Source organism: Gadus chalcogrammus, chromosome 18 (genome assembly GCF_026213295.1).
Source record: "Gadus chalcogrammus isolate NIFS_2021 chromosome 18, NIFS_Gcha_1.0, whole genome shotgun sequence".
In the NCBI taxonomy this organism is placed as follows: domain Eukaryota; kingdom Metazoa; phylum Chordata; class Actinopteri; order Gadiformes; family Gadidae; genus Gadus; species Gadus chalcogrammus.
This window is the reverse complement of record NC_079429.1, coordinates 5629008-5643783: the sequence shown is the minus strand read 5'-3', so window position 1 is coordinate 5643783 and position 14776 is coordinate 5629008. Positions and strand designations below refer to the sequence as shown.

Below are 14776 nucleotides of genomic sequence, written 5' to 3'. Positions count from 1 at the left end.
GCAGTAGTACTAGTTACAAATAGCACCTTTCAATGATGGCAACAAAAGTCTTCATATCAGAACACAGGAATTTCAATGAAAGTACGCATTATGCTATCATTAAGTGAAATGATGAGAAAGTTTGGCCACTATATCTTGCTGTGGAAGTGGTATTTCATGTCAACTCATATGTCCTCCCTGTATTCTGCTCAGGCTGGAAGCATGGGACCAGCGAGGGATCCCAACTGATCTACACCTTCCAGGTGGCTCTGTGTGGATCCAGCATCACAGCCTGCCCCCTGCTCACGCTCTACCGGTGAATGCGTTGAGCCTAGCCCAAACTAGCTAGCATGACGAGTTTAGCATAGCACCACTAACTGCCCGGGGTCATCCCTATGTTCCCCAGGTCCTATGTTCCCCGGGTGCGAAAGGGTTAGGGTCAAGTTTATGGTTAGGGTTAGGGTGAGGGTTAATCCTTAACCTAACCCTAACCCTAATCATAACCAATAGGAGGAGAGCCATTCTAACCAATCACAGGCGAATCAGAGGTGAAAAAGGCGGTACTTGCCCCTACCATCCTACGAACAAAAGATTTGCTCTCCGGATCCTATGTTCCCCGGTCACATACAAAGCGGGGAACATAGGACCCGGGGAACATAGGACCCGGGGAACATAGGTACGCTCCCAACTGCCCCCTGCTCACGCTCTACAGGTGAAGGCTATTAGCCTAGCCCAAACTAGCTAGCATGATGAGTTTAACATAGCAACACTAACTGCCCCTTGCTCACACTCTACAGGTGAAGCCTGAACCTTGCCCAAACTAGCTAGCATGACGAGTTTAGCATAGCAACACTAACTGCCCCTTGCTCACACTCTACAGGTGAATGCTTTGGGCCTAGCCTAGCCTAAAATAGCTAGCACGAGTAGCACAATCTTTGTCGAATGGTATTGTATCATCATGGCAAGAAAATATCGGATGACCCAGTTCTATATTCTTTATTAATTACTTTATTAGAGTGAGGAGATATGGCCAGTAAATTATTATAATACAACCTATTTAAGTTCACAGGGAATAAAAACTAGTTCAAGTTGACATCTCCATACACTGGGCTGTTTCGAAGGGTCGTCTGAATTCATAAGCATATCGTGATATTTTACGATATTGTTTAAAGCTAATAAATAAATCAGAATAACAATAGGTATCCACACATAAATGTGAATTTCGAGATCGCATGTGTCGTGAGAAGCTCATCTGGACGTCCATGAGGTCGCTAACGTTCCCATGCTGCCGTGATCAGGGGAACCCGCTCCTCGCTTGGCACCGTGGTCCCGGCCGGAGTCTCTGAGCCGGAGAGGAACGGGACGGCGCTCCCCATCACCGTACTGGTGGAGGACCAGTTCGGGGCCACGGCCATCGCCCTCCACCGGTGAGCCGCCTGGAGCTTTGTCTTCTACGTCTTATCCGGGGACAGGTCGCGGGGGGCAGCAGCTCTAGCAGGGGGCTCCAGACTTCCCTTTCCCGGGTCACATTGACGAGCTCCCGAAGCGTTCCCAGGCCAGGGTTCATCTCTCCACCTGGTCCTGGGTCTATCCCGAGGTCTCCTCCCCGTCAGTTAATGTTTCAGGCCTAGACGATCCTTTCTACCTGAATATCAAGCAGAAATACCTCAGGACAGCTTGAACCCTCCCATCTCCTAATACCTCATCTGTTCAGTTGGCATCTTGGTCCATAAAATATGTTTATTGTACCATTTAGAGCAATTTGCGTATTTGATTAATTGTATGTTCACTAATTATTCTTTCCCTTTTGAGTTAGATATATCATGTCATAAATCATACGTCTTAAATACACGGCCTGCTAAACCCTTTGAGGCTGTACCTGTGATTAAGGGCTATACAAATACAATTTAATATAATTGAATCTTCTTTGTTATAAATCACTTTGGATTAAAGAGTTAGTTGAATAAATGAATATATCAGCCATATTATAACTTCATATATTTCTTTAGAGGGTTATTTCAGCTCCGCCGTTACCCTGGTGTAAAATCTTCCGAGTTAAAACAATTGATCTGTCCAACCTTTGCAGAACTCTGACGGTTGAACACCAGAGAACGGGCACCGAGGCCAGTGATTGGCTGAGGAAACAGAGCCAGAGAGAGCTGTGGGTTTTACTCCAACATGGCAACCCCCAGGAGAGCCTGGCCTACTCGCTGGCCCTCACCAGCCATCTCCACCAGGTGGCGCCCAACAAAATCTCAGTGTGGTCCTACTGCTGTTAGCGCCTCCTGCTCTGAACACTTGTTATGACATGAACACAACACGTGTTGTATATTCAATGTACATTGCCTTAAACATTTATTTAAGGCAATGTATGAATAACCTTATGAATTACCCAATGAAATATTAATCGGCACATTCCACTTTAGACCATTCAATATTTATATTCCTCATTGTATTACATAACTGCGTTGGACGGTTGTTTAGCTGTTTACATTACGATGGAACTGTCGATAGTGTTTATGTGTTTTATTTAATTGAATTTGTCTATTATATTTACTATTTATTATGTGTATTTTATTATGTTGCTTTTTAATCTATCAAGCCTCCTGCGTACGGTTTGCCTACCAAGTCTAAAAGACTTCAGTGTAGAGAATGAGTGTTTTTTTTTCCTGCAGAAATGACAATAAAACCCTTTGACTTGACTCCTCCACCCCTCCACAGGTGGAGTCTGGGCGGAGTGACGCTGCGCCCTGGGACACCAGGGAGATACGAGCGGGTGTGACCCGCCTGCTGGTCTCTCTGCCTGTCTCTACGCTCTACGACGTCGGCCAAGTGAGCTCAGCGCTGATCCAGAGCACCGTGAGTCAGCCTCCACCTCCTCCTCCTCCTCCTCTTCTCCCTCTCCCTCTCCGTCACCCCCTACACCACCTATGTTCTATATCAACGTTCTAGTCTAACCGCTCGATGACTGGCTTCCACTGTTTTGCTTGTTATGCTACCCTGATGTGTGCTACCACGATGTCTGCACATGATGTCCGTCCCATTATTGGATCCCATTATCGACAGTTCCATGGATTTCCTTTAACCCGTTGAGAGGTCAGGGTGGAGAGGTCATGGTGAGGGGGTTGTCAAATGATGTGGCCCGTGAAGTCCTTCTTGTTGATTGAGATTAAGGGCTGAACAAATTCAATTTACTTTAACTGACTCGATTAGATTATAACTCCCCCTCATTTACACACGCACACGTGTGCCTGTGTGTGTGTGTGTGTGTCTTTGTCTGTGTGTGTGACTGTGTATGTCTGTGTGTGTCTTTGTCTGTGTGTGTGTGTGTGTGTGTGTGTCTGTGTGTGTGTCTTTCTGTGTGTCTGTCTATTTGTGTCTGTGTGTGGGTGTGTGTGTGTCTGTGTGTGTGTCTGTGTGTGTGTGTGTGTCTCTGTGTGTGTGTCTGTGTCTGTGTGTGTGTGTGTGTGTGTCTGTGTCTCTGTGTGTCTGTGTCTCTCTGTGTGTGTGTGTCTGTGTGTCTCCAGGCTGTCTCCAGTAGCGAGCCGTGGTGTGCGGGTTGTCAGGAGAAGGTCCTGGAAGCGGTCGGCAGGATGGTGCGCGTGATGGAGGAACACGGGAGGACCCGCACGGCCTCGGTTCTCCGCGCGGGGACAAACGTCCTCCACCTTATTGGTGCTTATCCTAACAGGCTCAGGGTGTACTGGGTGGACGTAACGGGTCGAACTGGGACGCAACATAGCGGTATAATGGTATGGATTTCTGTAACGATGTTTCCGAAGGACCAAGATCATCAGTCAGCCGTAACGACGTTAGGAGATGAGTGATTCGTCGTGTGTCGTTCGAAATGGAGCGACACACAACATGTCTCTGTCCTCAGAAGGGCTCTAGAGCCTCAGGGGGGGTCTTAATGACGGGCGCTCATGTCTTTGTCCTGTCGGGTTCCTCAGATCGCCTCCTGACCGGGACCCCTGAGGCTGGTTCCGCCGGGAGCCCCCCAGCGCCCGGGGCGGCCCTCAGGGCCCTGGGCTACGCCGGGGCCCTCGTCCGGTCGCTGATGGGGCCCCGCGTCCCGGGAGAGGAGCCCCTCTCTCTCGACACGCCGCACCTCACCGCCCTCGGTCTCCACGGAAACCCCTCCGAGCTGCTGTGCGCCGGCAGCGGCGTGCGTCAGAACCCGCCGGGTTCCGGCGCCGGGTTCAGGACGCGCGCGCCGTGCCCCTTCCGCATCCCCCGCCCCCTGGCGGCCCAGCTGGCCAATCAGAGCGCGGCGGTGGTGCAGGTGCTTCTGGCACTGGACGGCCCGGCCGGCTTCGCCGAGGCGGACCCGCCCATCTCCACCGCCGTGGTCGCCATGGAGATCAGCACCCCCCAGGGCTGGCCCATACCCCTCCGTGACCTGCCCCCCGAGCGGGCCATCCGCCTTGCCCTGCCCATCCCCCGCCCCGCGCTGCTGGGTGGAGGAGGAGGAGGAGGAGGAGGAGGTGGAGGAGGAGGAGGAGGTGGTGGAGGAGGTGGTGGTGGAGGTGATGGAGGAGGAGGAGGAGGAGGAGGAGGAGGAGGAGGAGGAGGAGGATCCAACACGTCCGGGGACCCGTCCTGGATGACTGTGTTCACGCTGCCCGCCGGAGGCGGGGTCAACTTCACGGTCCAGGCGGTGCACGGCCTGAAGGAGAAGGCAGGGCTGTACCTCAGCCTGAACCTCAGCCTGGTCCCAGGTACGTACACCCCCTCCTACCTGGTACTGTGTCTCTTAGCCTTAACCCTAGCCTGGTCCCAGGTACGTAGACCCCTCCTACCTGGTACTGTGTATCTTAGCCTTAACCTCAGCCTGGTCCCAGGTATGTAGACCTCCTGTATCTTAGCCTTCCACAGCTAGGAGGACGAGAAGTAGTCTTCGTCTTCGACCCTTCAATGGATACTTTGAATCTTAACCCTACCCACACAGCTCCTCCTAAGAGATAGATATTTACCGTAGTACTAAACACCGAGAGAAATCTGGAAACTATTCAGTGGTATTCAAAAGTTTCACACGTTTTAAAACGGATCTTCTCATATATATAGTACATTATTAATACCTCGCCTCAATTCATCTCAAATGTATTATAACCAGCATGGTATTTATTAACTGATTGCACTTTATATTTATGTCGTATTTGACACATTTTACACTTTTAAGAGTCAGTTCTCCATTTGCACTTTGCATATTGTATACATATTTATATAAATGTGTGTATTTGTAGACACCTGTGCTTGTGTGTATTGTCTGCCAGGTAGCAATGCTGTGTTTTCGTTAGTTTTTTGTTTGGACATGGCCCTGTCCTTTGTAATGCTGCTGCTATGTGCCCCCAATTGCCCCCTGGGGACAAATAAAGTTTTTTTTTAATTTGAATTTGAATTAAATGGCGTTTGCAGTCCAATTCCTAGTTCTAACACCTTTAACCTAGGGTCTATAGTATATACTCAGATGATGTGCACTAGATGTGATGTTTGTTATTTCCCATGATGCATCTGTAGGAGCCGGGGCGGCGGGCGCGGGGCGTGTCCGGGTGGAGGTGAGCCCCGCCCTACCGGGCCCCACCCCCCTGGTCCGGGAGCTGAACCTCTCCCTCTCCTCCCCGGCCGGCTCCGTGGAGCAGACCGTCTTCCTCTCCCCGCTGTGAGTCCCCCTCTCAGGGTCCCCCTCTCTCAGGGTCCCCCTCTCTCAGGGTCCCCCTCTCTCAGGGTCCCCCTCTCTCAGGGTCCTCCTCTCTCAGGGTCCCTCTCTCAGGGTCCCTCTCTCTCAGGGTCCCCCTCCTCTCTCAGGGTCCCCCTCTCTCAGGGTCCTCCTCCTCTCTCAGGGTCCCCCTCTCTCAGGGTCCTCTCTCAGGGCCCTCCTCTCAGGGTCCCTCTCTCTCAGGGTCCTCCTCTCTCAGGGTCCTCCTCTCTCAGGGTCCTCCTCTCTCAGGGCCCTCCTCTCTCTCAGGGTCCCTCTCTCAGGGCCCCCTCTCTCAGGGTCCTCCTCTCTCAGGGTCCCCCTCTCTCAGGGTCCTCCTCTCTCAGGGCCCTCCTCTCTCTCAGGGCCCCCTCTCTCTCAGGGCCCTCCTCTCTCTCAGGGCCCTCCTCTCTCAGGGCCCCCCTCTCTCTCAGGGCCCCCCTCTCTCTCAGGGTCCCCTGAGAGAGAGGAATCTTGGACCTTCTTTCCCCGTTCTCTATCTGTATTTATTTTTTCTCATGAGTCCATTTCGTTCTTACTTCTAATCAGATTATACAGCGTTCTAAGTGTTTGAAAAATGATATCTAAAATAAACATATTTTTTTGCTTGTTGGCTTAACTCTTACAGGTTAAACAGCACCGAGGGGGCTCTCTCTGTGAGGCTGCAGTCGTCGCTGGACGCGGGCCCCATCAGGGCCTCTGTGTGTGTCTTCAGTCTCCCTGTGTCAGTACTACAACGTGACGGACGGCCGGTGGCGCAGTGACGGGCTCCGGCCACTGGAGGGCAGCACCCTCCGCTCGGCGCACTGCCTCACCACGCACCTCACCATGTTCGGGGCCAGTCTGTTTGTCCACCCCGGGGCCGTCGTGCTGCTTGCTGCCACCGGTATGGGAGAGGATCTTTCTCTTAGGCTCATAGTGAGGGTAGGGAGGGTAGAGCTGTACGAAGAATGAGTGAATTAGAAATCGGATTGAAAAGTTTTTATCTTGTTTTGACCTTTTTTAAACAGGTTAGTCTCATTGAGATGAAACCTGTCTCTCTTACAAGAGCGCCCTGGCCAAGACAATACATCAAAACAATACAATAAAAATACAGTAAACAAGATACAGCACCATATTAGAAACCATTAGAAAATAAGTTCATCCCTTAATAACATTCTTTGTAGTAGGATAAAAGATAATTGAATGCATGATAGCGAGTACAGCACAGTGAGGAAGGGAAAGGGGAGATTATCTTCCTGCTTTGTACTATCTAAACGAGTTCACGTCAAAGCAAACATCATGATGCCCCTGAGTAATGCAGCAGTAGCTCAGGAGGTAGAGCGGGTTGACTTGTTAACCGGAAGGTTGTTAGTTCGATCCCCGGCTCCTCTTAGCTAGAGTGTCGCGGTGTCCCTGAGCAAGACGCCTTGCCCTAAAGGGCTGATTATGGTCCCACGTTCCCGCAATGCGAGGACAACGCAGAAGCTTCGACGCAGTCGTGAACCTTTATGGTTCTGTGTCAGGTTTTAGTAAGCCGACCAATCACAGCCTCTGCTGCTGCGTTGCTCGACGGAAGGTTACGATTTTTGGGGAGGGGCACGTCCGGCCCTTGCGGTGGACGCAAGGAGGGTCCGCGAGGACGTAAGGGGTCCGTAACCGCCTTGCGTTGCGGGAACGTCTTACTTCTCCCGATGAGCTGGCTGTCGCCCTGCATGGTTGACACCACCATCGGTGTGTGTACAAAAATGGTTGTAAGTGGCTTTGGATAGAAGCGTCGGGTATTTGTTATGTTAATCTATCTTCTCCCTCACCCCCCCCCCCCCCCCCCCCCCAGGGGGACGGCGGGGGGCTCAGCGTGGCCGTGGGCCTGGTGTGTGCGGTGCTGGTGTTGATCCACCTGCTGCTGGGACTCGTGGCCCACCGGCTGGACCACCTGGAGGGCCGGAGGCTGGGCACGGTGCCGCTCTGTGGGCCTGGGGGGGGCTACCGCTACCGGGTCCTGGTGAAGACGGGCTGGAGGCCGGGGGCAGGTCAGACCAGGACACACGCGCACACAGAAACACGCACGCACGCATAGAGAGATGGACACACACATTGTTGTGTCATTTGTGTAGTTTTGCTATTTCTTATTTACATGTTTCAATCAAATGCTAACTTTAAACCGGAGCTAAAAATGCTGCAAGTAATAGCAGCCCAATAGTGTAGCGCCTCTTTAAGAGAGGAGTGTGTTGTTGTCCATGTGACCGGTGTTTACCATATGAGGAGGAAGCGCAAGATTTGTTTTTCTTTGGTACATGCATTTGAGTGCTATACTTCCTGGTTTGCCGTGGGTCATTCCGGGAGCTGTAGTTTCCTATTGCGGAGAAAGACTAAATGCACCTTTGCAAAGGCTGTTCGATGTATGACCTGCTTTCCCTTTGTGGAAATAAACAAACCAAAAGTGGAGTAAACTGAACACACACACACACACACACACACACACACACACACACACACACACACCAAACACACACACCACACACAAACACACACACCACACACACACACACACACACACACACACGGCAGACCCCTTAGAGCAAGCTTGTGTTTTCATCAGCCCTATGAAGGTCGGTTCCCTCGGTGACGGAGGCTTGTGGCGGGAACAGTTTTATACAACCAATAACAAAAGTGCTGTCCTGTAAGAAAGCGTATCTCCCCCGTGGTTCACACCCCCCTCGTCGGTACACACCAGGGTTTGCCGTCGGCCGGTCGATGCGTTCTCCCGTTTGCCTTCATCAGCAACTCTGCGATGGCGCAGCCAGCGATGAGCCGGCCGATGTCTGAGCGCTATCGAGTGACTCTCAGGATCTGTGCGGCGCAGCAGCTTTGATGTACTGCCCGGCAGCTGCCTGATGGGTGCGTTCCCAGAAAGTGTTTCTCCTGGAGACCGGGAGAGAGATGGTGCTCGGTTGGCACTATCGGATTCTGAGGTTTTCTTGTAGATAAAAAAGAGTCTGTTCAGCGATGGCAGTTTTTTGATGCATGAAATGTGACACAGAATGGGGTTTGTTTTTTTAGGTGCATTTTTCGCACACACTCACAAATACACATTCACTATTTACACTCACTACAAACACGCACACTCACAATACACACAATTCACATACACAAACTCACAGCATACACTCACTATTTACACACACAAACACACACACACACATACACACACACACGCGCACACACATTCACACACACACACACACCCACAGCACACACACACACACACACACACACACACACACACACACACGCACACAAACTAGTCAACACATCCATACCCATACACCCACACAAACCCCCTCCCCTCCCTCCAAAGTCTTTTTGGTACCAGCTCCAATGCCATCTTCTGTGATTACCCATCAGGCACCACGGCCCACGTGGGCGTGTGTCTGTACGGCGCGACCAAGAGCGGCGGGCGCCACCTGCAGAGGGGTGGGGCCTTCCAGCGGGGCGGCCTGGACCACTTCCACCTGGAGACCCCCCGCGGCCTGGGGGAGCTGTGGAAGATCTGCATCTGGCACGACAACACCGGTACCCCCCCTGGGGAGCCTAGTGTGGGTGTGTGTGGGGCTTGGAGATGGCTCTTTGTGTGTGTGTGTGTGTGTGTGTGTGGGTTGTGTGTTGTGTGTGTGTGTGTGTGGTGTGTGTGTGTGTGTGTGTGTGTGTGTTGTGTGTGGAAGATGGGCTCATTGTTGTGTTGTGTGTGGTGTGTGTCTCTTGAAGAGTGTGTGTGTGTGTGTTTGTTGAAGATGGCTCTTTGTGTGTGTGTGTGTCTGTGTGTCCTGAAGATGTGTGTGTGTTGAATATACGAGAGGGAGAGAGACGAGGGAGAGAGAGAGGGGGGAGAGAGAGAGATGGGAGAGAGAGGAGAGAGGAGGGGGAGAGTGAGAGAGAGACGAGAGAGAGAGGGAGGAGAGGAGAGGTGAGAGAGGACGGAAGAGAGTTAGAGATTGGGATTATGGATTGAGAGAGAGGAGAGAGGGTTGAGCGAGAGACGAGAGGGAGAGACAGAGATATGGAGAGAGAGAGAGAGAGGGAGGGAGAGAGAGAGAGAGAGAGAGAGAGAGAGAGAGAGAGAGGGTGATAAAAGCTGAAGCTGTCCCTTGTCCTTGAGTGGGGGTCTCATCCCAGAGCGAGAGGGTCAACCAGATAAACAGTTAACTGGTGAGGGGGCCGACGCCCTAATGCCAGTCAGGTGATGGTCCTGTGACCCCCCCCCCCCCAGGTCTGGACCCGTCCTGGTACCTGCAGCAGGTGGTGGTCTGGGACCCCCAGACGGACCACCTCTTCTTCTTCCTGGTGGAGGACTGGCTCTCTGTGGGGGGACACGGCACCGGCACCCTGGAGAGGAGGGTGCTGGCCTCCTGTGAGTGACTGGTGACTAGTTACTACACCTAGCCCTGGAACTAGTGACTACATCTAGCGCTAACCAGCGACTACCACCGTAACTCAAGCTAGCAGTTTCACTAGTTAAAACGAAAGAGGCGGGTGTTTTGTTTTGTATAATTTGTTCATACTGTTCAGTAGTGTATATGCCTACATGAGGCCGTAGCACAGTGAACAGACGAGCTGAGGTGGTGTCGTCATCGAGTCCGCTGGCTGTTCCGAGTGCAGGATGCGTACTCCCGGCCTCGGAGGTTTGTACTTGGAAGTCCCCGATTTTTTCTTTTTCTTGCTCGAAGTGCGAACTTCCAAGTCCACGAGTCCGCAGTCCGCGTACTTGGTACTGAGAAACGGCTTCTAGCCGTTTCTCAGTACCAAGTATGCGAACTGCGCGAACTGCGGACATCAGTTCGCACTTCGCAAACTACGCAAACTGTGGACTCTGACACGACTCACAGAGCTGTGTCCTGGTGTTAGCAGTTTTACGAGGGATTACATCTAGCACTAACCAGTGTCTACCACTGTAACTCAAGCTAGCAGCTTTACTACTTAGTATATCTAGCACTGACTAGTTAATACATTAATCACTAACTTGTAACTACATCTAGGAGGGAGAGAGAGCGAGAGAGACTGACTCACAGAGCTGTGTCCTGGTGTTCAGGTCCCGAGGACCTCTCCGGTTTCCAGCGTGTTCTGCGCTCCCAGCTGCTCTACGGGGCGGCGGAGCGCCACCTGTGGCTGTCCCTGTGGACGCGCCCCGCCCACAGCCTCTTCACCCGGGCCCAGAGGGTCACTTGTGGGGCCCTGCTGCTGCACCTCTACATGGCCCTGGGGGCCGTGTGGCACGGGGCCGTAGGCTCCACCACACACAGGTGGGTCATGTGTCCATACCTACCACAGCGTTGGGGAACCCTCGAGCCTGATTGGTCCGCTCAAGGATTGATCGAATTCAAATTTTATATAATTTTTTTACTTTTTTGGTGATTTGTTACCGTTACTGACTAGAGATCAGTAAGATTTATATTTATTTTTTCTTTTACAATTCAATAGTTAAATAAAGACGTTATAATATCAATTCATCTCAACACATCAGGCTGGCCTAAAGGAAAGAGCCGTTTATATGTTGACTGCCTCCAATGTTGTCATGCTAAAGAATGATTTATTGCTTTCTTAATGAATTATACCGAACATAAGGAACTTAATAAATCAATAAAAATTAATCAACATATCGTTCATAAAAATCGTAATTCGATTATCTCCCCAAATCGTTCAGCCCTAGTACGCAGTGGAAGTGAGGGCGGCATGTGGCTCAGGAGCCAGGGCCATTCATACACACATTCATTCAATGTGTGTACGAATGGTTGTAAGTGGCCCTAAATATAATAGAACACGTATAAAACATAAATGTTAATATTGGTCAACTATGTTGCAAGGGGATGCATTATTTTTAAACAACGGGTTCCGAATCAATGCGCTACGAATCCTCTCAAGACAACGGTCAGATACAACCATCGACCAGACATATCCTCGACAACGCAAAAACAATTTGCTCAAAGCCCTGCAGAAGAGCATAATACAATGAGCATAATACAATTTGTGTCTGATGAATATCGATAAAAAACGACAAAGTAGCAGATACTAATGGAGTTAACCACCCCAGGCTGCCTTGGTATTGGACAATAATGCACTGAATCAATGTAGATTATTGTGGTTTATTGCTTACATCATATGTGGGACATGGTTATATAATGGTTTCGTTAATACACTGTAATAGTACATGAGCTGTTTTAATGTTTCCCACCGTATTGATTATTTGGTGGGGGGGGGGGGTTTCAGGGGGCCGGTGTCGGCGGATATGATGCTCAGTGGGGAGACGGTTGCCGTGGGGATGACCCTGAGCCTGCTGGTGTTTCCTCTCCAGTGTGGTCTCTGTTGGCTGTTCCGGAAGATACGCGGCCAGGTGCACATGCACACATACACATGCATGCACGCCGGACGCATAACGCACACACACACATGCGCGTGCACAGTACCCACACACAAGCATACATGCAGACACGGAAATACCAGCATAATTTCACATGCTGCACATGCGTATACTAAATGGCATGCCCACACACATCCACATGCAAACAGGGACACACATACACACACACACACACACACACACACACACACACACACACACACACACACACATATCCGCAGACACAAGCACACACACACACATATCCGCAGACACAAGCTTACACACAATCTAATGCACACACATCCACAGACATACAATCACACACACACACACGTAAATGCGAACACATATGTAAACGCACACACACACACACACACACACACACACACACACACACACACACACACACACACACACACACACACACACACACTAAAATAAACAGACGTTTACATTAATTGTGCTGCTGATTGGGGGTCATTATGCTGATATTAGGAGGTATGATGGGAACAGACTTATCTTAACACGGGATCAGTCCACATTGGGCCCCTGCTAGTCCCGGTACATTTATCCTTGTTGACCGTTGAAGCTGGTCTTGGGTTTGTATGCGTCGCTGAAGCCAGGACGATGTTGCTGAATAAGTGGTGGATGTTTGGCCGTCGATACGGTGACATCTTGATTACAGGCAAATATTAGGAGAAGATAAGAGTGAGGGAGGAAGTGAAACTGATTTAATCAAGTTGAAATTAAAGTCATTCAACCTTTCCGTTTGTCAACAAGCATGCGTGTGTTTGTCTGCGCACTTGTGTGTGTTTCTGTCTTTGTGTGTGTGTGTATATGTCTGTTTTTCTTGGTGTGTTTGTTTGTCTTTGTGTGTGTGTGTCTGTGTCGGTTTTTCTTTGTGTGTGTTTGTTTGTCTTTGTGTGTGTATGTTTGTCTTTGTCTGTGTGTGTGTCTTCGTTTGTGTTTGTGTGTGTGTGTGTTTGGCCATGTGTGTGTGTGTGTGTTTGTCTTTGTGTGTGTGTTTGTCTTTGTTTGTGTGTGTGTGTGTGTGTGTGTTTGTCTTTGTGTGTGTGTTTGTCTTTGTGTGTGTGTGTTTGTTTGGCCGTGTGTGTGTGTATTTGTCTTTGTGTGGGTCTGTGTGTGTTAGTCTTTGTGTTTGTGTGTCTGTCTTTGTGCGTGTGTGTTTGTCTTTGTGTGTGTGTGTGTATGTGGGTGTGCGTGTTTCCAGGTAACACTCGACCTGTCTGCTCCTTCGTCTCCGGTCTGTCACTCAGTGGAGATGGACGTCTTCCTCGGCCAATCAGCTCTCTCCGGCCCATCCTTCCTGTCTCTGCCGGACACCTCCCACACCCCCCGACGAGACAGCAGTCCGTCATCTGTGAGCACACACACACACAAACACACACACAGACACACACAGACAGAGACACACGCACGCATGCACGCATATCCACAGATATACAATCACACCAATGCAACCACACTTAAACACACACACACACACACACACACACACACACACACACATCCTTTGCTCCACTGTCTCCGTGCCGTCTCCCTCTACCCCCCCCCCCCCCTGTGGTGTTCAGCTCTTAGGCAGTAAAGCGTTTGACTCGGGCATCCTGGCGTTCTGGGAGGCGGCGGGCCTCACCCAGGCAGCGCACGGGGGGGGTGGGGGGGGTGATGACGGGCCCCCCCCCCACGCAGGGGCCCTGGGGGGCTGGCCCTCCTGCGACAGCCTCGCCGAGCTCACCCTCTCCGGCTCCCCCTCGGACACGACCTTCGACCCCTCCCCCGCGACCTTGACCTCCGAGCCCCTCGGCCCGTCTCCGTCCTGCGGGGGCCCGACGCGGCCGCTGAGGAGGAAGAAGGGCCTGACGCTGCCCCGGCTGGCGCCGGCCGGCCCCACCAACGCCGCCGCCGCCACGCTCGGGCTGGGCCCCTTCCCCGTCGGCCCTCTGTCCCCTGCTGGGCGACCGCGCCCCAAAGTGCTGGCCCAGTACCCCTCCCTCACCAACAGCTTCCTGACGCAGTCTGGTGAGTCCCGGGGGCTGTTGTCGGGTTCATGTTGTTGTTGTTCCTCGTTGGTTTGTATGCGTCAGTCGAGGCAGTCAGGATGGAGCTCTGCCCTGATTAGTGTCTGGGCTCCCTGGACGCCAATATTAACTAGATTACAGAAACCAGATACAGTGCAACACACAGTGGGAGGAGACGCAATACAATACACGCACGCAAGGCGCACGGACGACACATGCACGGACGCATGCACGCACACTGGCACGCACGCATGCACACAGACACACACGCGCACACACACAAACACACACACGCACCGAGCTAGGTAGTCAGCTGGGAGTCCATACAGATGATTTGCACGCAGGCGACAACCATACGATATCAAATTCGTAGATCTTGCAATGTGCAGCGATTGCCCCCCGCTGTCGACACGCGCTCACTAAACAACGTTGTGTTGTTGTTGTCGTCAGAGGAGAACCTCCTCAGATCCATCCACACCGAGGACCCGGAGGACATGAAGATCACCTCCTCCACCTCCACCTCCGACAGCGGCCGCTACTCCCCACGCGGATCCTCTTCCTCCTCCTCCTCCTCCTCCTCCTCCTTCACAAACACGTAGGTAGCAGATACTCCCCAAACTGCTGCTCCTCCTCCTCCTCCTCCTCCTCCTCCTCCTCCTCCTCCTCCTCCTCCTCCACAGACAACGC

The 14776-nt window shown here is 51.7% G+C and overlaps 1 protein-coding gene across 1 annotated transcript in view; it reads left to right on the top strand.

Moving 5' to 3' along the window:
• Positions 1 to 14776, top strand: part of pkd1b (polycystic kidney disease 1b) — a 35519-nt gene that overhangs the window by 11416 nt on the left and 9327 nt on the right. Inside the window, 19 exon segments of the mRNA XM_056577627.1 lie at positions 193 to 295; positions 1278 to 1406; positions 2066 to 2216; positions 2701 to 2838; positions 3507 to 3654; positions 3930 to 4421; positions 4491 to 4697; positions 5497 to 5638; positions 6303 to 6390; positions 6392 to 6560; positions 7282 to 7297; positions 7511 to 7686; positions 9062 to 9229; positions 9924 to 10064; positions 10743 to 10953; positions 11918 to 12041; positions 13282 to 13431; positions 13643 to 14090; positions 14540 to 14684. Coding sequence (XP_056433602.1) covers positions 193 to 295; positions 1278 to 1406; positions 2066 to 2216; positions 2701 to 2838; positions 3507 to 3654; positions 3930 to 4421; positions 4491 to 4697; positions 5497 to 5638; positions 6303 to 6390; positions 6392 to 6560; positions 7282 to 7297; positions 7511 to 7686; positions 9062 to 9229; positions 9924 to 10064; positions 10743 to 10953; positions 11918 to 12041; positions 13282 to 13431; positions 13643 to 14090; positions 14540 to 14684 — 3346 coding nt within the window.